Source organism: Protopterus annectens, chromosome 9.part0 (genome assembly GCF_019279795.1).
Source record: "Protopterus annectens isolate FY-2018-M chromosome 9.part0, PAN1.0, whole genome shotgun sequence".
In the NCBI taxonomy this organism is placed as follows: Eukaryota; Metazoa; Chordata; order Ceratodontiformes; family Protopteridae; genus Protopterus; species Protopterus annectens.
The window spans coordinates 21,605,953-21,629,113 of NC_056743.1; the positions used below are offsets into that span (position 1 = coordinate 21,605,953).

Sequence of the window (23,161 nt, forward strand, 5' to 3'; positions counted from 1 at the left end):
AGATAAAAAAATATTTTGACCATATTGTGCATCATTGTATTTGATAATACGATCCTTATTATTATCTACCAATTCACCCTGTTGTCTCTGTACTGTTGTGCCTGTTGTCTCCACCGACTGTTCATTCTTTTCCCTTGTTGTTCGCCCCAATAGGTCTCCTGTTCTAAAAAAGACCGATATTGGTCCTGCCTATGTATCTTTCCTTTATTTACTGCATCATAAATTCCACCCTTGTTATTGGCTGTACTATAAGTTTTACTTCTCTTATCCCAATTATACATTTTTCCTTCCTTATATTGTTGCAAGTCTCTTTTCAGTTTATCACATTTCCTTTTAAAACATTTTTGGGAATTATTACCTCTACTTTAAATTGTTTATCAAATAAACCTTGCCATTGGTCAAATACCAAGTCTTGTATAATAACCCCATTCAATCTATCGACTTCCTTAATAACATTTGCTAATTTGTGATCATTACATTTCATAATAAATTTCATAAAGCTTATACCAAAGCTATCGAACAGTGCATTAAATTCAGTCAATAATTCATCATTTAAATCAATTCCCATGGGCCATTTAAAAAAACGTAACCCCATGGGCACAATTTGAAGTTTAATACATCTATTTAAATAAGAATTCTCAATTTGCAAGCTTTTGATCAAATTTAACTTGCATCCAAAGTCATAAATTAAATCTTTTATAGTCCCATTACTGTCCGGACATGATGTTACTTTGTCCTGTAACACAGATTCAGTAAAAATAAAATTGTTGTCATACATGAAACCATCCAAATGTCTAACATTCCTTGTAGTTCATTCATTATGTTTGTCCACAGGAATTACACTAGTGTTAATGACAGTACCTTGTAAAACAGCGTTCCCAACCACAGAATAAGTTAGTTTGGGAACCATTCTCTTTGGTTTGGCACCAGAAATTAAATATTCGTCCTCCGTACTGTTGCCTTGGCCCTTAGAACCTGTACTACCAAGTTCCTTCATCCCTTCATTGCCCACAACCGCACTATAAGAGGTGCCGATAATTTCTGGCGTAAAGCTGGAAGCTTTACTCGCGCCACTGTTCTTTCCTTCCTGAGGAGTCTTGCTATAATCACATGACTGTAGTGGAGAGATACGTTCAGCTCCAAAATCAGCTGTTTTCCCGTGCTGGCTGCACATCTCAATCAATCTCATAATTTCCCCCTTAATAATTGACATTTCCGACTGAAGCTTCTGAATTTCATCCCTCCTAATGGGTGAAAAAAACAAAGGAAGCTCATCTGGTGAATTCATGTAAAAGCCGACAATATAAGTCCCACACAGAACTCGAAAATTATTTAAACAATGTTTGTTCAACAGATGAGGTTCTGATGAAGTCTAAATTACTATTAGATGAAAGTGCTTAACCTGGTGTAGTTTCAATAAAATAACTGTGTTTTATATTATCGCTGTTTTCACTCTTCTAGTGACTTCATGGTGGACTCATACTTTTCTTCCTTCTATTGTATAGCCTGTTTAAGGCAGGGGTCCACCAGACTGGTTTCCTTCTCTTAGGGGATTGAGTCTTGATTTTGCTAGGGATGGCATGATCCATGCATCCTTGCAGGTGCTCATAGAGTACATCTGTAAAGGTTCCTGCATCTTGGACATTGTTATCCTTTAGTGTGGGGGCTGTGAAACTTACCACCTCTGTCTTAAGTAAGGTGAAGTTTGCTATAGAAAAGTTTTTCACTACGGTTTCCTTGGTTGGGGATGGTGGTGTGGACATCCAGAGTGATTAGTTTATGGTCTGATCTAACCAGTGACAGGTTGACCTCCAGTGCAGAACACCTGTCGCACATGTTGGTGATGACCAGGTCCAATATGTTTTCACCTCTGGTAGGGAAGTTTACCAGCTGATCCAGGGCATTTGAGTTGATAAATTCCAGGAAGTGCTGGACTTGGGAGTTTGTACTTGAGTAGTTTTCCCAGGTAACAGTAGGGTAATTGAAATCGCCCAATATCAGGGTGTTCGGTAGGACCTTCATGTTTTCCAGTGTCTCCAGAAAGGCAGAGTGGTGATCCTGGGTCATGGAGGGTGATCTGTAGCAGGCCACAATTTGCATTGCAGATTTGCCTGATGTTAGTTGTATATGGATGATCTTAGAGGTATCATGCTGCACTACTAACCTGGAGGTGTAGGTAATAATAAATAATAAAAGAAAAACTGAAAATACCGAATATCTATTTATAATAAACACCAGAGTTTCAATTCACAGGCACTATAAAAAAAATAACAAGATGTTAAGACTCAGACAGACACAGAAAAAGAATACTTTTAGCTAATATCACTACATTTCCTAACTGACTGAATAATTACTGTTCCCTAGTTAAGTTACTTACTAAAGCAAGGCAACATGAATTAGGTGAGTGGTCTTGTCAGTCCCAAAACAGAGAGCTGAGTGTCTTCTATCACATCTGTCACTAGTATCTAAGTACAATTTCAGTGCTGGCTACAGAATGACATCACATCTGGTCACCTGATTCTGCATTTCTCACACTACCCCCTATGACTAGAATCTGAGCCAGGATATATCACAGATGTGTCACAATACACACCTAGGACTTTGCTAAAGCTTGTTCCAGCAACTAGAGACTGTAAAACAACTCCAACCATTTAATCCTTCCTGAAAAGACTAACTAGCCATCCCAGGGATCCCAGGATAGCAATTAGTTCACCACTAAGGACAATAAGACCAAGATCCCAGCCCAGACATTGCATCCTGGCTGCATTCAGACAGGTGAGATAAAATCTTTATGGCCTAAACCAAGTCATTTAATTTCAAACTATTTATCATAAGGTAAGATGGGCTGAGCTTAACCCCTTCTCTTCCAGCATCCTATGTTAACATATACACATTTCATCAGATACAATAATACAGGCAGACATACATGTGTACTGCTTTTCTGTCCAGCAGGACACACTGTTGACACATTTTTAACACAAGCAACTTTACAAATACATTTTAACACAAGCATCTGTACAAATTAGTTTGACATTCAAATGGTGTATAGTTCTTTACAAAATACCGTCTAGTTATGCTGGCATATGTTGCACATGCACTGCCCTACTCTCTCTCTGACATAGCTGGCACTACCTCACATCATCACAATAACTAATTCTACTGTTATATTTAGTTATTTACATATGCAAATATAATTAAGCTAGGTCTTGTATTTTATATTGTTTCTCTATGTTGAAAATAGATCTATTGCCACCTGTAACATGATGTTCTATTTCAATATAATAACAGCTATGAATGAAAAATTGTGATGTGATTTATATAGATTTAACATCAGCATTTGACAGGGTCATGCACAAAACACAGATCAATAAATTAGTACAACTAGGTATTGATGTACTGTTGATAAGATGGATAGCTGCATGGCTTACAAATAGGACATGGCAAGTATCACACATCAACTGGACAGGTGAAATCGTTGGTTACAGTCAAAGTGTCCCACAGGGCTCTGTATTAGGCCCTTACTTGTTTAGATTGTATATTTCAGACCTTACTTTTTCATCTGAGGTATTCCACAGTCTATATGCTGACGACCTGAAATTGGGTAAACTGATTACAAGTGTTACAGATAAGGCATGTCTGCAAAATAATTTGACTAAATTGACCATTTAGGCACAGGAGAATAATATGTTGATAAATACATCAAAAACTAAGCATATGAGATTTGGGAGACATAAACTGAAAGGTGAATATTTAATAGAGCACACAGTGATTGAAACTGTAGACTCATTTAAGGACCTAGGTATATGGGTAGATTCAGCTATGAGATTTTCTAATCATATCAACCAATTGGCTAATGACAGTTATAGAACTATAGGTTGTATAAAACAATTTATAAAGTCTAGGAAATCAAAAATAATGAAGTCATTGTTTGTTAGTTACATTAGACCCAAAGTTGAGTATGGAATAACAATATGGAAACCCTATAGGAAAACAAGCATGAATAAACTGGAAAGAGTATAGCGGAGATATACTAAGGGCATCCACGGATGTGAAAATCTAAGTTATTATGCAAGAGTAAAATATGTGAACTTGTACACTATCTCTTACAGATATTTAAGAGGAGATCTTATTCAGGTATATTGGGCATTTAGGGACAACTACCTCTGGGAATGTTTGGGGTTATCAAAAAGTACTAGAGAATCATCAGATAACCTATGTAGAAGATTCTATAGGAATGAAAAGTGTACTAATTTGTGCTCTGACAGAGTATCTGATTCTTGGAACAGACTACCAAATTACATTAAAGCAAGTACTAGTTTAGATATTTTTAAGAACAGCCTGGACATTTATTATAGGAACAAGTGTTTTGGCATATTGGCAAGCTAGAAGGGCTTTAATGCCAGTACTTGAAACATTTGTATGTACTGTCTTTCACTGATGGTTTGGTTTACGTTTTATATATTCACCATTAATGCTGGAAATCTTCCTGATAGATGATCACTACAATGGGATCTTCCAACAGCATTTATATATTTATATATTCAACAAAACCACGTTTTTTTGAAGAGCAGAAATACGAACCCATTTCAGCAAAAGTGCACTTAACCAAAGCAAACACCAGTTCACTGAACCAGACATAAAAAAAAACACTGCAAACATGCTTTTGCAGGGGGGCACCCCCCCGTGCCCCCAACAGTCCTGCTACTTATATATTAATGCTGAGATCACACTAGTGTGGGGAAACAGTTAGTTATGTGCTCACCATAACGGTCACGTATGTGGTCCATCTCGCCTACATTCTTTACTCACGAGTTCGGAGCCAAGAATCAACTCCGACTCGGCCAACTTATTTCTCTAGCATGAAGTCTCTAATTGGCTGGGCTAACCCGGTATCCCAATATGCACCTCGCCCTAGCCCCAGATCTTGTTTGAAACCATTCCAGTCAAAACACATACACAACCAGCACTGGAAGGAATTCCAGCCAAAAGGAAAGAAAAAAAAAACAAAACACTGACCTTGAAGGGTTCTCAGAGCCAATATTCCTCCAAATCCTTTAGGAAGGGGGGCAGGTGGGAAGGTACGTAAGAATGTAGGAGAGATGGACCACATACATCGATCATTATGGTGAGTACATAACTAACTGATGTTATGTGGTCCTATCTCGCCTACATTCTTTACTCACGGGACAGCGTCCCCAGCACCTCTCTCCTGGGAGGCTCATAGGAAGATACTCCTGAGAACCGTGGAACCAAAGGAAGCCTGGCCCCTAGAACCTACGTCCAGCTTGTAATGAGTAATAAAGGTGTGAGGAGAGGTCCAGGTGGCCGCAGCACAAATATCATCCAATGAAAGCCTGGCATGGTAAGCTATTGATGTAGACACTGCCCTGGTAGAGTGAGCTTTGACGGGAAAAGGTAAATTTCTGCCTGCTGATGAGTAGATAAAGGAAATACAATCTTTGATCCATTTAGAAATTGTGCACTTGGAAATAGGACAACCTGCTCTGTTCTCTGAGAAGGACACAAACAGCTGATCAGACTTTCTAACATGCTTAGTCCTGTGTAAATAGAACCTCAGTTGTCTGTGCATATCCAACTGATGGAACCTGAACTCTGCTTTATTGGAAAAGTTTGGAAAGAACACTGGTAACTCAACAGACTGATGGAGATTAACAGTGGATGACACCTTTGGAAGGAAGGACGGGTTAAGTCTCAGGGAAACTCTGTCCTTATGAAAGGTCAAATACGGAGGTTTAATGGACAGAGCTTGAAGTTCGATACTCTTCTGGCCGATGTAATGGCTATTAGAAACGCCGTCTTCCAAGATAAAAATTTAAATTCACAGGTGGCAGCAGGTTCAAAGGGCAGTGAAGTGATGGCTTGTAGCACAAGGTTTAGATCCCATGGCATGACAGGTTCCGAAACAGGAGGGCGAAGTAACCAGGCGCCATTCAAGAAGGCCTTACAGAGTTTATGGCCCATAAGAGAGGGCTCGTAAGATGTATGAAAATTGCAGCCAGCTGCACCTTAATGGTAGCGGGCGCGGAGTCCTGACGGAAAAGCATGGCTAAAAAATCTAAGACCAATGGAACTGGGGCTGTGAAGGGGTCCAAATGGAGAATCTCTTCCATTTGCTGGAATAAATCCTTCTGGTGGAAGACTTATGAGACGAAGGCAAGATGTGTACCACCTCAGGTGAAAAGGAATGTCGTCTAACTAGTGATGGAAGTGGAGAAGCCATGCTGTCAACCTGAGGGTTTGCAGGAAGGGATGGAGCTGTCTTGACATGTGAATCAGTAGGTCTGGCACTGGATCCAGAGTCCAAAGACCGTCCACTGCGTACTGCTGAAGAAAGGGGAACCATACTTTTTGAGGCTAGTGTGGAGCAATAAGAATCATCCTGCTTCCCAAGGATATGGCTTTCTGAATAACTCTTGGTAACAGAGAAAATGGAGGGAAAGCGTAGACCAGACCGGGAGACCAATCGTGGACTACAGCATCCCTGGGTGACTCCCCCCGTGGGGGGATCAGTGTGAAGTACTCGCTGCATTTGGCATTGAGGGGACTGGCGAAGAGATTGCAGCAAGGCTGACCCCACCTGTTGAAAATTTGAACCGCCACTCGGTTGTTCAGGGACCACTCGTAAGGCATCAGAATAGCTCTGCTCAGCCTGTCTGCTATCACATTGGACTTTCCCGGAATGTGCATTGCCACTAAAAACTGTTGGGAAGATACTGCCCAATGCCACAGTCGCATGGCCTCTCTGCAGAGGGGATAAGACTTGGTTCCCCCCTGCTTGTTCAGGTACCACACCACGGACATGCTGTCCGAGTGAATTGCAATCGTTCCCAGAGGAAGAGAGTTTTGGAGTGCTCGCAACGCTAGAAACACCGCTCTCATCTCCAGAACATTGATGTGCAGGTGTACCTCGTGATCTTGCCACGTGCCTTGGACCGTCCTGCCAAGATAATGCCCCCCCACCCCATCTGGGAGGCGTCCGTGGTCACCGTGGCCACTGGAGACAAAGGAATCAAGCTCCTCCCTTTGTCCAGATTGGTGGAACATAGCCACCAGCGGAGGTCCTGTCTGCACTGTTCCGTGAGAAGTATCAAGTGGGAAAGAGGAAGTTTCTGAAACGACCATTGGACCGAAAGGAGCCATTGTAGGATCCATATGTGCAACCTGGCTAGAGGCACCAGCATGATGGTGACGGCCATGGATCCCAAAAGCTGGAGAACTAACCTGGCTTGAACTCTTTTGAGGGGCAACAGTGCCTGGATCTGAGAATACAGCACTCTTATTCTCTCTTGTGGCAGAAAGGCCCGCATTTGAATAGAGTCTAGCTCTGCGCCTATAAAAACAATACGCTGTGAGGACAGCAAGGCAGACTTTTCCCAGTTCAAAGTAATTCCCAGTTGTTGACAAAGTGTAGTGGTAGCCTCCCTGGCTTGAATGAGGAGATGCCTGGTGGGGGCGGTGAGGAGCCAGTCGTCCAGATACGGAAACACCTGGAATCCCTGATGTCTCAGGTGAGCTGTCACCACTGCCAAACACTTGGTAAATACCCTGGGGGCTGTGGTGAGACCAAAGGGCAGGGCACGAAACTGGAAGTGACTGGCTCCAAGCCGGAAGTGTAAGTGACTCCTGGATGCCTTGTCCATTTTGATGTGGTAGTAGGCATCCTTGAGATCGATGGAGCACATCCATACTCCTTTCTCCAGCAATGGAAAAATGGACTGAAGCGTGACCATTTGGAACTTGGACTTCAGAACGTAGTGATTCAGTCGACTGAGATACAGACTGGTTCTCAGGTCCCCTGTTCTTTTCGGCACCAAAAAGTGTCTTGAGTAAGTTCCATATGGTCTGAGGGGACTGGTTGGATGACTCCTTTTTCTAGCACAACTTCTAGTGCTGCTTGATCCCATTGACTGGGTGGGACGTCCAGGATTCTTCTGACCGGAGGGGGTGTTAATAAAAGGGGGACAGTGTAACCTCTGGTAACTATTCGAAGCACTCAACAATCCTGGGTGATGCTTTCCCAGGCTTCCGGATGCAACAAAATTTGGCCCCTGACTGGCTCCGGAACAGCAGAGTCGGGCAACGCATCAGGAACGCTGAAAGGAAGATCTGCGAAAGGAATTGTGGTCTCCTGAGTTGCGGAGGGCCTCCTCTGCCTCTAAGACAGCGTTTTCCAGAATAATTTCCCCCTCCTCTGCCTCTGGAGGGGGACTCACCTTGAGCTGCAGGGAAAGACCTCTGAGACTTCTTGAACCACATTTTCCCCCCTCTCTGAGCCTTGGGGTAAGGCCTAGAAGGGAGAGAGAAATGGGCCCCTATGGCAGATAGGGTCTTTCCCTCCTGTTCGCATCTGGTGAGGGTGTCTTTCACTTTGGTCCCGAAGAGAGAGGACCCATCAAAGAGGGCGTCAGTGAAGGAAGACTTAAAGGCCTCCACAAAATGACACAGGCACATCCAGGCTTGCCTTCTGAGAGCTAGCTGCCCTACTCGCTCCTTCGGCTGCATAAAATATGAGCCTCATGGACGAGTTGACAATGGAACCAAGGGTAGACAACTGGGCGTTAACAGTCTGCGCTACCGCCTCAGACATGTTACCCGTCAGAGTATCTCCTAGCTCCTTAAGGAGATCTCTTTGGAGCTGAGTGAAATGACAAAGGTAATTCAGCGACCGCAAGGTAAAGGTCGCCGAAGACAGGGTACGCTTCCCATACCAGTCCATACTCCTGGACTCCTTGTTAGGAGGATGGACGGAAGAAGAAGCCTCTGCAACTTCCTGCTGAGTGGCTGCTGCCACCACCAAGGCATCTACAGAAACACCTTTGGTCAGGAGCTCTTTCCCCGGGGGAGCAGAAAGGAACTTATTTGGATGACCAGGCACCGATTCCACAGAATCAGGGTTCTCTCCCACACCCTTTGACAAATGAAATCCAGGAGTTTGTCGAAAGGTGGAGACACCCAGGAGGCGGAGGGTTGAGCTCCGAAGGCCTTGAGGAATACCGACTCCTCCTCAGAGGGGGTCTTGGAAGGCCAGTCGCCTCTCTGCCTCAAAATCTCCAGGATATCGGAGAAAGAGACGTCATCGGAGGACGACTTGGGGGACCCCTCTGACTCTTCAAGGTCGGTATCGAAAGTTAGGGACTCATCCTGGGACTCTATGTGCTTCGTCTTGCACAACTTCTTTCTAGGGGGCTCCTCAGGCACCGACTCTGAGGGTCCTCAGAATGTAGGAGACTGCTCAAGGGGGTATCCCCAGACCTTCGGGCTCTGCCATCCATGGATAGGGGGGTGTCAAAGGCTCTAGCCTGGGTGTAGGGGGACGGAGTGACCGATTCAGGTGATGTAACTGACGATCTGGCCAGTGCGCTCCTCATGGCCTCGAAGGCAGATCCCCCCGAATCCGAGGACTGACCCGTCTCTGAGACCATGACCGGAGCCGGGATTCCCCGAGCTGATGCACTGAGAGGGAGACTCAGAACCGACAGGAGTCCCGAGGTATCCACCTCGGGTCCGACCGAGGAACCCCGAGTACCGAAACCAGAGGACGGAACCGACATAGTTGGAGCCGACGCCGGCTCCGATAAACTCACATGGGGTATCGGAGCTGACACGAGAACATCACTCGGCACAGAGCACTCCGGCTCCGACGACACATGGGTGCTCGGAGGAGGAATCATCGGTACCAGAATAGGGACTGGCTCCGGAGCCGACTGGGTCAGAGCCGAGAACAGTTTTGCTAACACCGGCAACTGCAGGAGCCCTGGATCACCCTATCCACATCCAAATCAGACAGCCTAGAGGATTTGGAGGAAATAGAAGGAGATCGTGATTTCCTACCTGGAGACTCATGCCTGACACTGTGTGACTGGCTCCGAATAGGCTCCAATGATATCGGAGCCGAGGTCAACTCCAGTACAACAGATACTTCCTGCGGCCCCAAGGACAATGGAGCCGAGGAGGTAGTATCCATTTTCAAAACCTTCTCCTGCAGTCCCAAGGACAATGGAGCCGAGGAGGAAGTATCCATTTTCGAAACCTTCTCCTGCAGCCCCGAGGACAATGGAGCCAAGGAGATAGTAATCACTTTTGAAACATTCTCCGGAGGTTCCAAGGAGGCAGATGGAGCCGGAGATCTTTTCTTGGCCTTAGAAGGCTTAGACGTAGCACTAGATAAAGAAGAAGAATCTAAGGACTCCTCAAAGGAGGGCTTAATTAGGCCCTTCAAAATCAGCTTATTTTTTCTTTCTTGCAGTTCCCTAGGGCTAAAAGCATGGCAGAAACTGCAGGACTCTTGCAGGTGAAGAGCACCAAGACAATAAACACAGATGGAATGCCCATCTGTAACGGACATTTTGTAGCCACATTTCGTACACTTTTTAAACCCGGAGGGTTTATGCTCTTTCTGCTCTTTAGACATGGTAAATAACAGCACACTCTCAACCGACAGCCATAGACACAAGAGGAAGGCAGGAAAAACCAAATAACACTAACGGCCAAGGAAACTCTAAATTAAACGTTTCTTTGGAGCAGCAGGGAAACTAACTACTGACGAGAACAAATCCAGCATAGTTTTACACAAAGGAACAACACTGGAGAGGACTAGGTCCTCTAACTTAAACGGGCCTAGCCCGTGAAACAGAGGGATACCACAAAACACACTACTCACAAACGCTCACAATGAAACTTGCCAAAAAGAGAAGACTAGCTATTAAAATAGCTTTTACAAGATAACAGACTGCTAAAATACTTAGAAAAAGTATTTGAAAGGGTACTTAGCCACAGCCAAGCGAGACCACGTCCTAACTCTACGAGCGGCAAACGAGATCTTGGGCTAGGGCGAGGTGCATTTTGGGATACCGGGTTAACCCAGCCAATTAGAGACTTCGTCCTAGAGAAATAAGTTGGCCGAGTCAGAGCCGATTCTCAGCTCCGAACCCATGAGTAAAGAATGCAGGCGAGATAGGACCACATAACATCAGGTATATTTCCTTATCCCCACTGTACTCTGCTTCGGTGGTGCAGTGTTTTTTTTTTTTTTTCTATGTCCGGTTCGGTGAACCAGTGTTTGGAAAAAATGCACTTTCGCTGACATGGGTTCATACTTCTGCTCCGCGAAAAAATGTGTTTTTGTTGAACAGATGTAGACCCATATATCTATATCTATCTATATATCTATCTCTATCTATATATATATATATATATATATATATATATATATATATATATATATATATATATATACACACATATATATATATATATATATATATATATATATATATATAAATATATATGTGTGTGTGTGTATATATATATATATAGAGAGAGAGAGAGACAGTAAAAAACAAACATAACAAAATGAAGCAATGACAACATGTATGGTTAAAACACTAATTAGAGGTAACAATCTTTTAATTAAAGAGTGCCCGTTCACATTAACTTGCCCAGCCCTAATGAAAAAGAACTGCAGCTTGGATAAACAGCAATGAAGTCCTTAAATGGCGTGAAAGACACTGAGTGACCACATGGATCAGAAACCTCCATGAAAGAAAAGCTAGAAGACAGCATGAGAAAAATCACAGGCGGTACAGGCAGCAGAAGTGCCCAAATATGGCTTTATAAATTAAAAAAAATGATGTATTAACAGCCTACCCAATATTATCTGATTTCTATCTTATTTTATTGTCCTTTGATAACCGGGAAAATCAGAGTGAGCCAATGACCCATTTTCAGTGGAGGCCCAAGGAGAAAAGCTTCACAGTAGAGTCAAAAACAGTTGGCAAGTAATTATATCCAAGGAGAGAAAAGCCCCATAACAGATTAAATATTTTACAATAAGTTGGGGGAAAAGGATTCACAAAAGCACACACAAAAACATTTTACAGTATCCCTACAAAATCATATATAAGGGGAGAAAATTCCCACAAAAGGTAAAAATACAAACATTTACAGAAATATTACTAGGATAAATTATCAAGAATACAATATGTACTGCAATTAGCAAGACACTATGTAAAATAATACATAGTTATTCACTATGACCCCAAAATACTACCTCATCCAGTAATGTCTGTATCTTATTATTTTCTGCTGACCGTATACTTAGAGCAATGTTCAGGGAAGTGCATGTAAATATCAGCTAAAGATAAGAATCACCTCTTTTCTGTGTTTAGTACTTTTTAGTAATTCTAGGTTACAGAAGCAGAATTATAGGCATGCTGAGGTATTTAGGTTATATCAATTACAGTAATATATTTAAAGCCCTTTTTTAGAATACATCTCATAACCCGAACACCACAGGACACTTGGTCTCCTAGTCTGAAAAAAAAATGAATATCAACTACAATGTGAAATGTGACAACACCACATCTCAAGTACTCCCATAGTTATGGGTATTCCCCATGTCAATTACAGTCAGACCATGAAACCATAATCTTGGGATGGAATGGACTACAATGGCAACTGTAAGTTCCATGACGGGGTCGTAGCCATCAAGCTCTTCAGTGGTCAATAAGCCTTGAGCTTGTTCACCAAACCCATGAACCTATGTATCACAATGAAGCCCACATCTGGGTGAATAACTGTGAAGAAAATGACTTGAATTGCTGAACCAAATGACAAATTTAGGCGTAGGCTAAATTCAATCTGTGAGCCATGGTTGGGAAGGGATAAGTAACATAGTGTTTATATTTAAATGTCTGAGGCAATTTCTAAATAAACATCGAAGGGAGCAAACCACTGCAGAATGTCATTTTAAACATGTATACTGAAATCTTACTTGAATGGGTTCTGTCTCAGTGAAACTGGATGTTTTGAAAGTCTGTTACGCATCACTAGGTTCAGTCGCTCATGTGAAGTTAGGCCTAAAAATGCAATCTTAAAATAAAAGCAACAGAAAATACATCAGTCAAAATGTATGCATTACTCTGCAAAAACTGTAAGCAGAATTTTGACATAACTAACACAAATGAACAATTAAAAAGAGTACATCCTGCAAGTATGTCTGGATTACACTGCGCTGCATTTCACTGTATTTAAATATGACAAGCACAGCAGTGATAAGAGTCAGTATGCTGCTTTTCTGTAGCTCTTTCATGACAAGCATTAGTTTATCCTACAGTATACCCTTCTAAACAAGGCACTAACATGTTGCCCCAAATACAGACAGCAAAACACACTGTACAGAAAAAAATCTACATCTAAGGATTATCACATCAATTTACTGTCATGAATAGTACCATGAGAAACAAGACAGAAGAGCAGCAAGATTAAGTCTTTGCTATGGCAGGCAGATAGGTCAAGGCTTCCAGTGAAACTAGAGTGCTTCCGGCTATTTTCTATATCTGTTTATAACAGGCATACATAAAACTCTGACAAACTCAAATGCACTTCCTGTCTGTGATACTGAGCCCTACTGGCTCAGAAGATATGTCAGCTGTGACAGCCGAGAGTTCCCTCTATACTTCCCTGCTACACTGAGTGGCATGCAGGACAACTACCATTCTTTTGTACTGCAATGTACAAAACATAAAGTCAAATTAAAACAGCACCTACTCAAAGAAAATACTATAGGTGCTTTCAAGCCATCATCCTAGTCCATGCTACCTGGAACAGTTTACCCAGCAAGATTACTTGAGCAATAACCCACGCCTGGGTGTGGGTAATGCTGGATTTACCCACGGTTGGTGTGGTTTGGTCACGAGGGGGAAGCCCGAGTGGCCAAACAAAGACAACTCTGGGTAAATCCAGCATGACCCACACCCAGAAGTGGGTTATTGCTATTATACAATGACATTATTTAAGAAAAGAAATACTTTTATTAAATAATGGCATTGAAAAATGCCTTCTTGCTGCCCTTCCGCAGCTGTCCAGTATTCTGTGGCAGTTCTGATGTACTGCACATGCATATGGTTACACAGTACATCCGAGCTGTGTCTGGAAGCAACAGAGAAAGGAAGCTCTCCGTTGCTTTTTAAAAGGATTCTCGCTATGTTAGAAAAGCTTAACATAGCGAGATATCTTAAAAAAAAAACAATGGAGATCTTCCTTTCTCCGTTGCTTTTTTTAAAGCTGTCTCGCTATGTTAAACGAGTTTAACATAGCGAGACAGCTTTAAAAAAAGCAATGGGAAAGGAAGATCTCCATTGCTTTTTTTTTAAGATATCTTGCAATGTTAAACTTGTTTAACATAGCGAGATAACAGCAACGGAGCTCTTCCATTCTCCGTTGCTGTCCAACACAAAAAAAAAAGTCATACTAATGGAAAAAGTCTACTCAAATATAAGACTGATTTACAATGGGCACGCTGACCAATCAGCGTGCACGTTTTGGAATATTAATGTGGGTTCATTATATAATGTTATACAAACTCTGATTATTAATGAAAACCTGAGAAATATGAATGGAAAGTTTAAATGCAATTGCTTTGGGAATCCAGGATAACACTGCTGTTAGTAGGAGTTCTTAACGTTATATTTCTCAATGCTAGTGTCATAATAACACTACAGATTTTTGTCACCGCTATAGCTTAGAGGGATCAAGCACTTATACTCCACAAGATGTGGTTTGATTAGCAGTTTGGGTTTCCGACACACTTGGCAAAGGTAGGATGGATGAGCTTATCCTTGAGAGAAAGAGTAATTACTCGGGGGCACCTTGTGGTAGATCTCTTTTGGAGGCTGGAGATGCACAGGAGGAAGTCCTTAGGGAGGTGGGGCAATTAATGAGTCACAGCAGAGGCAAGATGATACATCACCCTCCATTCAAGGACAAACAAGGAAGAGGGAAGCTAGGGTATGATGAAAGCAGAAAAAAGAAAAAAACAATCCTTCCTCAGCAGCAATATGATGCTTCCGTAGGGAGCCTTGCTCGCCTCATCAGTTTTAAATGGGTTGGACAAAGGTTGGAAATGGCTTGTTAGGTTCAGTAAACCCAGTGAATGAGGGAGAGTTTCCTGGAACCCGCTGATGGCAAGCTGTTGAGGAATGGAAAAAAAATGTTAAAACAAAACAAACAATGACTGCATTTTTTCTCAGCACTCTACAAATACCAGCACTCCACACAAACACATTCCCAAATGTTAAGGCCTTTATAACAGAAACAGCATGCAACCTTTTGTAAGCTATTATGTTTTACTACAAACAATATTAACTGGCACTTACTGCTGACCGCCACAGGTCAACAGCCAATTGCCGTTTTCATGTTACATGTTTTGAAATGCTAATGTTATACACGTTTCTTTATGCAAACTACTTTCTCTTTTATATGTATTTGCCAGATGGCCTAGAATGTGGCTGAAGAGGGTCCTATGTCACCGCACTCACCTGGTGAACAAATGAATGAATAAACAAACAAATAGATGCATACACAAGTATATGGGCATTGTAAATGCACTGATAAAATGCTGGGCTTATGTTGCATGACAATCTGTACATCCTATGACTGTTAGCAAATGTCTGTATCAAACGCTAAAGCCAGTTATTTACAAACATGATGTGATTCTCATTTGTAAATACGGTTTACTAACATTTCTCTGTGTTATATGCTTTTTTACAAAGTTTACAGTCTTTGTATCTGTTTTTTGCTCTATGGAAGAGCTCAGACTGGGGCTGAACAGGGTCAAATGACCAGTATACTCATCTAATCAACTAAGAAAAATAAAATAAAATAACAAAACGACTATACAGAGTACTGTGCTGGACCAAAAAGAATAACAAATAATTTACAAAAGGCATGTACTACTATGTAGTTCAGACTTTACAGTCACCATTGTTTTAATCTTTACTTGTAGGAATTATATCTGTGTTTGCTTATTATTTGGATGCTCTAAATAATTAACATGTTAAAACAAATCATGTTGTCAATCAAAAACAGGACAAAGAAAGTGCTAACAGAAATATTTTATTTCCATTTTGTGATTTTGACATTTTTGAAGCAGAAACAGCTATTCTCCAAAAGTGAGAAATCCAGTTAACAAAATATGACTGGAAAAACAGCAGTAATAAATTGTGTGTGTAGAAAAGCATATTTTTTCAGGATGCTTCACAATTCCCTAATACTGTCTTCACATTCAGAATTTCATTGGTCAGGGAATTATTTTTCAGGCTCCTTTTAAAAAAATTAAGAGTACTGGTGCTGACTGCTAGTACAATATTAGCATAATCTGTTTAATTCTTGACTTTATAGTCCGAAAAATGTATCAAGTGAATATAAGGGATGAGAAAAATTATATGCAGTGGATCTAAAGTCTGAAGCTGGAGTAATACAAGTGTGAAAATGAACAATCCTGTGGACAAATGCTGAGGCCAATGCCCACCTGGCAAGTATGCAAGGTACTGCAGGAAGAAGAGGAGTAGGATAGCCTGAAGGAGCAGACTACAGAAAAAGAAAAAAAATGTTGAGGGGAAGTAATTAAAAGCAGACAATGAGGAAACATAGTCACGCTCGATAAAGTGTATCTTATAGACCTGCTAAAAAAGGTTCTGAGGCACTTTTCCATTATTGGGGAACAGATGTCATGAGAGGTTGGAGTCCCTTGAAATACTTCCTGGTATTAGAACGGGTTTGATTGGCAGTTGTCTGAGTGTGTAATGTGCTTTAGCGGTTTATCTTCAGTAAGATGTATAAGTTTGGTCACATTTAAATTGCATCCTTCAAAAGTAGCTAATCACAGTGAAAAGTTTTAGAGTGAAGAGATATGTCAGCGAACTTGGGATACAACTGAAATGTGACCGAAGTTATAAATCTTACTGAAGATAAACCGGTGAAGAACAGTACCCACTCATACAACTGACAACCCAAAGGATACAATTGAAATGTGACAACAGGCCAGCAGTATACATCTGTAACTGCACTCTTCTAGGCTACAAATTCGAAGCAGAAACTATAACACGGGATCACCTTTTAACGGTTTGGCTTTATTTCTTAATGCTATAGATGAGTGGGGGGCAGCAGTCCTCGGAAAACAGAAAGGTTACCACAAAACAGAAACACCCTGAGTACATGTTACAATTTTCTCCTGATGTTCGTATTTCTCAAAGCTATTTTGGAACTTCAGGGATAACAGCTGTGCGATTATTGCATAACTGTTGCCCTGATAATGGAAAAGTACCGGTTCTGACAAACACAACAGACCTTCAAATCACCCTGGCCCACACAGCATGGAGGAGCTCCTATGGCACAAGCAGATGTGGGCATATGTCCTGCAAGATGAAGAACCATAGAAAGCAATGGTTAATGAAGAGAAAAACAGCAGAGCAGAGAGGCTTTTGGTATGCAGCCATATGATTTCTCTGACGGACTGTACAGAGCACATCAGTAGTACAATTCTGTTACAAGGCACACAAAGCAGAAAGAGAGTAGTAACAAATGTCTACACAAATATTTTGGCACAAATGCAGAAAGGAAGAGAACATACAATAAAGCAGAGACATTTGACTGACTGCAAATGAGTGACAGATAAATAAGAGGGGAGGCAGTATCTCATGTATACAGTAGTTTAAAGTTGTCAGGAGGAGGACTGAATGGAAGAGGAAAATGGGCCATCAGAGGCTTGAAGGCACAGCGCATAATTATGAATGAAAATACAAACAACAGAGGCTGATGTGCTTCAAGTTGATGGCCAAAATGGAAAGGGGGGTAAGAAATCACTCTGCGAACAGATAACTCTTAGATGAGTACGGTGAAGTCTGACCTGGAGACTCTGGATAGTGCTGGGGAACAGCACTGCAAACAAGAAGCACTGAGATGGGAACAGTGTAAACAAAGAATGAGTGACAAGTTGTGCTCAATCTCTCTCCAACTAAATAATGGCCTGCACACACACAAAGTATCATGGGAGAAAAGCAAGGAAAGGCATGTCTTAAGGCAAGACCAGCTCTGCAGCTGGAGTGCTGTATTTATTTATTTATATGTTGACCGGGTTAGACCAATAGGTTAGTGGCCTCTTTTCAGTGGAAACCCAGAAGACATTTGGCCAGGGCATCAGGGAACTTCTACTACTCTTTTTTCAATAGGTGTCACATGATCTTTTATATCCACCTGAGCTACCACCAACTGAACCATACAAGACATCAGTTTAACATTTCATCCATATGATGCCGCACTCAGGAGTGCAGTCATTAGGTGACTCCATAGTGAAACACACTGATGCACCACTTACCAGGCTGTGCAATGACAGGGTCACAGTCAGTTGCCTATCATGTTATAGGATTTGCCACACCATGCAGGCACTCAAGTCACTGCACCACAAGTACGCACATGAAACAGCTATAGTACATGTGGATGTAAATGACTTGAAACATATCTCCCTGAACTATATGAACGGGCATGTTGGGGCTTTCAGAATATATGTCTAAGGGAAGGTATTAACCTAGCCTTAAACAGCATTTTACCATCACTAAGAATGATGCTGCAATAAGAAAAAAAGATTACTGACTTCAACAACTGGATTCGCTGCTAGAATCATTCAAAGGGGGTGCAATATCAATAAGCATGGGAGGAGATGGCAGACAGTCCAAAATGTTTTGGCATAGATGGCTTGCTCCTATTACCCAAGGGCTAACATAAACATTGGTTAAAACTTTGTCCTCTCCATAGTGCCTTTTTTAGGTAACATCAGTCCTCAAAAGCTTGCAATATAACAAATCCAAATGTGGATAGCATAAAGGTAGTTCTGCTCAATGCTACGGGCTTTAACAAAAAACTACTTTCCCTACAAGCACTCCTTACCTTGGATAATGATATATGCATTGTTAAGGAGACCTGGTAGAAGATCACTGAGAGCACTCCATCAGTGCAGGATTTCAATGCATACCACACGTTCAGGCCCACCACACTTGATGAAGGCAAGAAAGGTGGTAATTTCTTCATATTTGCAAAAAAAACAAAAACGCACACACTTCACCTCCAGACTAGACAGACAAGACTTACCATTAACAAGACCCCCATATCACACCATGGCTAACTGTAGGACTCTCTATATGTCCCCCTCAGCCCATAAGCCTTACCTAACTAGTATGAAGTCCTTATGCATTATGCTAAACACCATTCTGCTGGGGGACTTCAACTATCCCTCCATTAACTGGAAGACACATTTCGTCATACATGGATGCCCAGAGATTTCTGGATTTCATTAAGGCCATTTAGTCTACATCCCAACCAGGGGCAATAAAATCCTGGATTTGGTCCTCATCAATATGGGACAGCTCGACTCGCTACCAGTTGTAACTCCCTTCTTCCCTGATGAAATCAGACTACAGATCATACACATTCACACTAAGAGTGAAGCAAGAAGCATCCCCAATACCTCGGTATTCAGAGATTATGCCAAGGCTAATCAACTGAAACTGGCTGATGACCTGGCTAAATTCAACATCCCCTTCCAGCTGCTTATTAGGGCTCTTTTACTTCCAAATATAGAAGTTATGTTCTTACCATAACGTTCCATGTTAGTTGTCTTCTTCTTGCTGGATGGGTTCGGAGCCGATCCTCGGCTCCGACTCGGCCACTCTAAAAGCTCGAGAGTTGGTTCCACCAGCTCGAGGCTCCCCCTATATCCCACAATGCTAGGCGTGAGTTACCTCAGATCTCGTTTGTAAGCTAGGCACTGCCTATAATAGTAGTAAAATAACTAGTAACAAAGTCCACCTCTATAAACAAGGGAGAAGAGAAGGGTGACCTACATCCTGATCCAGGAAATATGCACAGCAGAGCATATACCTAAAGTAAAGAGGTGGTAGAAAGAGAGGTCACAATCAAAACTCCTCTAGGTCTGTCCAGGCCAGGGGGAAGGAGGGTGGGACGCAAGAAGAAGGCAAGAAGAAGACAACTAACATGGAACGTTATGGTAAGAACATAACTTCTATATGTTAAGTTGTCTATCTCGCCTTCATTCTTGCTGGATGGGACCGCCCCTAGCACCTTGTCCCGGTGGCCTAACGGAACAGACTCTTGAGAACAGTGGAACCAAAGTTAGCTCTATGTCTAGAGGCTAAATCCAACTTATAATGAGAAATGAAAGTGTGAGGAGTAGCCCAAGTAGCCGCTGCACAAATGGTGTCAATAGGCAGTCTATCTTGGAAGGCTATAGAAGTAGCCAAGGCTCTGGTAGAATGGGCTTTAGGTTTGCTAGGCAGCTTTTGGTGTCTAATTTCATAAACAAGGGAAATCAGGGATGTTAGCCATCTGGATAATGATACCTTTGAAACTGAAAGTCCCTTTCTGCCTTCTGCATAAGAGACGAACAGCTGGTCAGATTTTCTGAATTGTTTTGTTCTATCCAAATAGTACCTTAACTGACGATGAACATCTAGCCAATGTAATCTTTGTTCAGATCTGTTAGAATATTCTGGAAAAACACCGGAAGGTCAATGCTTTGATTTAGGTTAGCCGTGGAGGCTATTTTAGGTAAAAAGGACGGGTTGGTTCGTAAGGATACTCTGTCCTTATGGAACAACAGATAAGGAGGTCGACAGCTGAGTGCATGAAGTTCTGAAACTCTTCTAGCTGAAGTAATAGCTACTAGAAAGAGAGTCTTCCATGATAGTAATTTTAAAGAACAGGAGGATGCAGGTTCAAAAGGAGAGAGAATTAAAGAACTGAGAACTAAATTTAGGTCCCAAGGAGGAGGAGGATTTCTTACCGGAGGTCTGAGTAGAAAAACTCCCTTCAAAAAGGCTTTGCAAAGCTTGTGGGACATGATGGCAGAATCTGAAATGCCCACATGAAAATTAGAAATAGCTGCCAATTGAACCTTAAGAGTAGAAGGAGATGAACCTGCATGGAAGAGTTCAGCTAGAAAATCAAGGACCATTTGGATGGAAGCAGTGAAAGGATCTATGTCCCTTCCTTGAGCCCAATAGGCGAAACGTTTCCACTTACTCAAATAAATCTTTCGAGTGGAAGATTTATGGAAAGCTATCAAAATATCTCGAACAGAGTGAGATATTTGAGGAAGCCTGGCTAAAGTTGGAATTGGAGGAACCAAGCAGTGAGGTTCAGAGAGGGAAGGGAGCAATGAAACTGACCCGACTGATGGATCAAAAGATCTGGAACTAGGTCCAGATGCCAAGGTCGCTCCAACAGAAACTGATGTAGAAAGGGGAACCAAACCTGTCGAGGCCAGTACGGAGCAATGAGGATCAATGAAGCCTTCTGAGCGATAGCTTTCTGTATTACTTGAGAGATTAGTGGGAAGGGGGGAAATGCATACAGGGGCCAAACTTGGACTAGAGCGTCTCTGCTGGGTTGGCCTGGTAACGGGAATAGGGTGAAAAAATCTCTGCACTTGCTGTTTTGGGGAGTAGCAAAAAGGTCGCAGCAAGGCTGGCCCCACTTGAGAAAAATTTCTCTCACAACAGAGTCTTTCAGAGACCACTCGTGAAGCATGAGGATAGCTCTGCTCAACTTGTCCGCGATCTGATTGGACTTCCCGGGGATGTGCATTGCTATCAGAAAACGCTGAGAAGAAATCGCCCATTGCCACAGTCTGAGTGCTTCTCGACACAGGGGGTAGGACCTGGTTCCGCCTTGTTTGTTGATATACCACACTACGGACATATTGTCCGTCTGGATTGCTATCGTTCCCAAGGGAAGAGAGTCTTGAAGGGCTTGCAACGCTAAAAGCACTGCTCTCATCTCTAGAACATTTATGTGCAAGTGGCATTCGTCTGGTTGCCATGTGCCCTGGACAGTTCTGCCCTGATAATGCCCCCACCCGATCAGGGAGGCGTCCGTTGTCAGAGTAGCAACCGGAGGAAGGAACAAAAGGTCTTCCCAATAAGAGCTGAGGGAAGACATCCACCACAGAAGATGATTTCTGCATGTTTGCGTGATTATAATGGTGTGAGACATTGGAAGTTGCTGGTACGACCATTGTGAAGAGCATCCATTGAAGGATTCTCATGTGGAATCTGGCTAATGAAAGCAGAGGTATGGCAGCCGCCATAATCCCCAACACTTTCAGAACTAACCTGGCTTTGATTCTGTTGCTGCTGAAGAGGAGCGAGACCATTTTGTGTATGTCTGTTATTCTCTGATCTGTTAGTCTCTTGAGACATGTTGATTGTGTCTAGATTTGCCTATGAAGGAAATAGTACGACAAGGCGACAAAACAGACTTTTCGAAATTTATTGAAATGCCTAAATTTCGACAAGTGTGAAAGGTGTAGTCCCTGGCCATTAGAAGAAGATGCTTGGTGGGGGCTGTAAGGAGCCAGTCGTCCAAATATGGAAACACCTGGAATCCTTGTCGTCTCAGGTGAGAAGCTACCACTGCCATGCATTTGGTAAACACCCGGGGGGCAGTGGTGAGACCAAAGGGCAGGGACCTGAATTGAAAATGACTGGTTCCCAGCCTGAAGCGGAGGAATCTTCTGGAGCGTCTTTTCATTTTTATGTGATAGTACGCATCCTGAAGATCTATAGAGCACATCCAGCTTCCCTTTCCCAAAAGGGGAAGGATGGATTGCAGCGTGACCATCCGAAATCTTGTTTTCTTGACTGACTTGTTCAAGATACTGAGATCCAATATTGGTCTCCAGTCCCCTGTTTTCTTTGGAACTAAAAAGAACCTGGAGTAGATTCCGGATCCTTGCTGGTCTGCTGGAACTGGCTGAATTGCTCTTTTGCAAGCAGCTTTGAAATTTCCAAAGCTGCAAGATCCCTTTGAGCGGGTGGAACATCTGGAAGGGATTTTTGATTGGTTTGGAATGCGAAGAAGGGAATGGAATAGCCTCGAAATGATGGACTGTACCCATTTGTCTTGAGTCAGGGATAGCCAGGCTTTTGGGTACAGTGACAATCTTCCCCGACTGCCTCCGGGTAGGCAGTCGGGCAACACCTCAGGGATGCTGAAAGGGCTTATCAGAGAAGACTTCCCGATTGCCCTGGTTCTGCGGACCCCCCCTGCCTCTAGGGCGACGTCTACCATTGTTGTTCCCCCCTCTGCCTCTGGCGGGGAACCGACTTTGTGCGTCAGGCGAAGTCCCTTGAGATTGTTTACGGAACCACATTTTCCCACTTTTCTGGCCTTTGAGGTAAGGCCTAGAAGGAGTAGAAAAACGGACTCCGACAGCAGAAAGAGTCTTGCCATCTGTCTCGCACCTAGTCAAGGTTTCTTTCACTTGAGGACCAAAAAGAGATGATCC

The 23,161-nt window shown here is 42.6% G+C and overlaps 1 protein-coding gene across 1 annotated transcript in view; it reads right to left on the reverse strand.

Moving 5' to 3' along the window:
- Positions 1-23,161, reverse strand: part of ZDHHC13 (zinc finger DHHC-type palmitoyltransferase 13) — a 3,021,844-nt gene that overhangs the window by 285,699 nt on the left and 2,712,984 nt on the right. Inside the window, exon 16 of the mRNA XM_044082531.1 lies at positions 12,794-12,891. Within this exon, the coding sequence (XP_043938466.1) occupies positions 12,794-12,891 (98 nt within the window). The remainder of the gene's footprint in view (positions 1-12,793; positions 12,892-23,161) is intronic.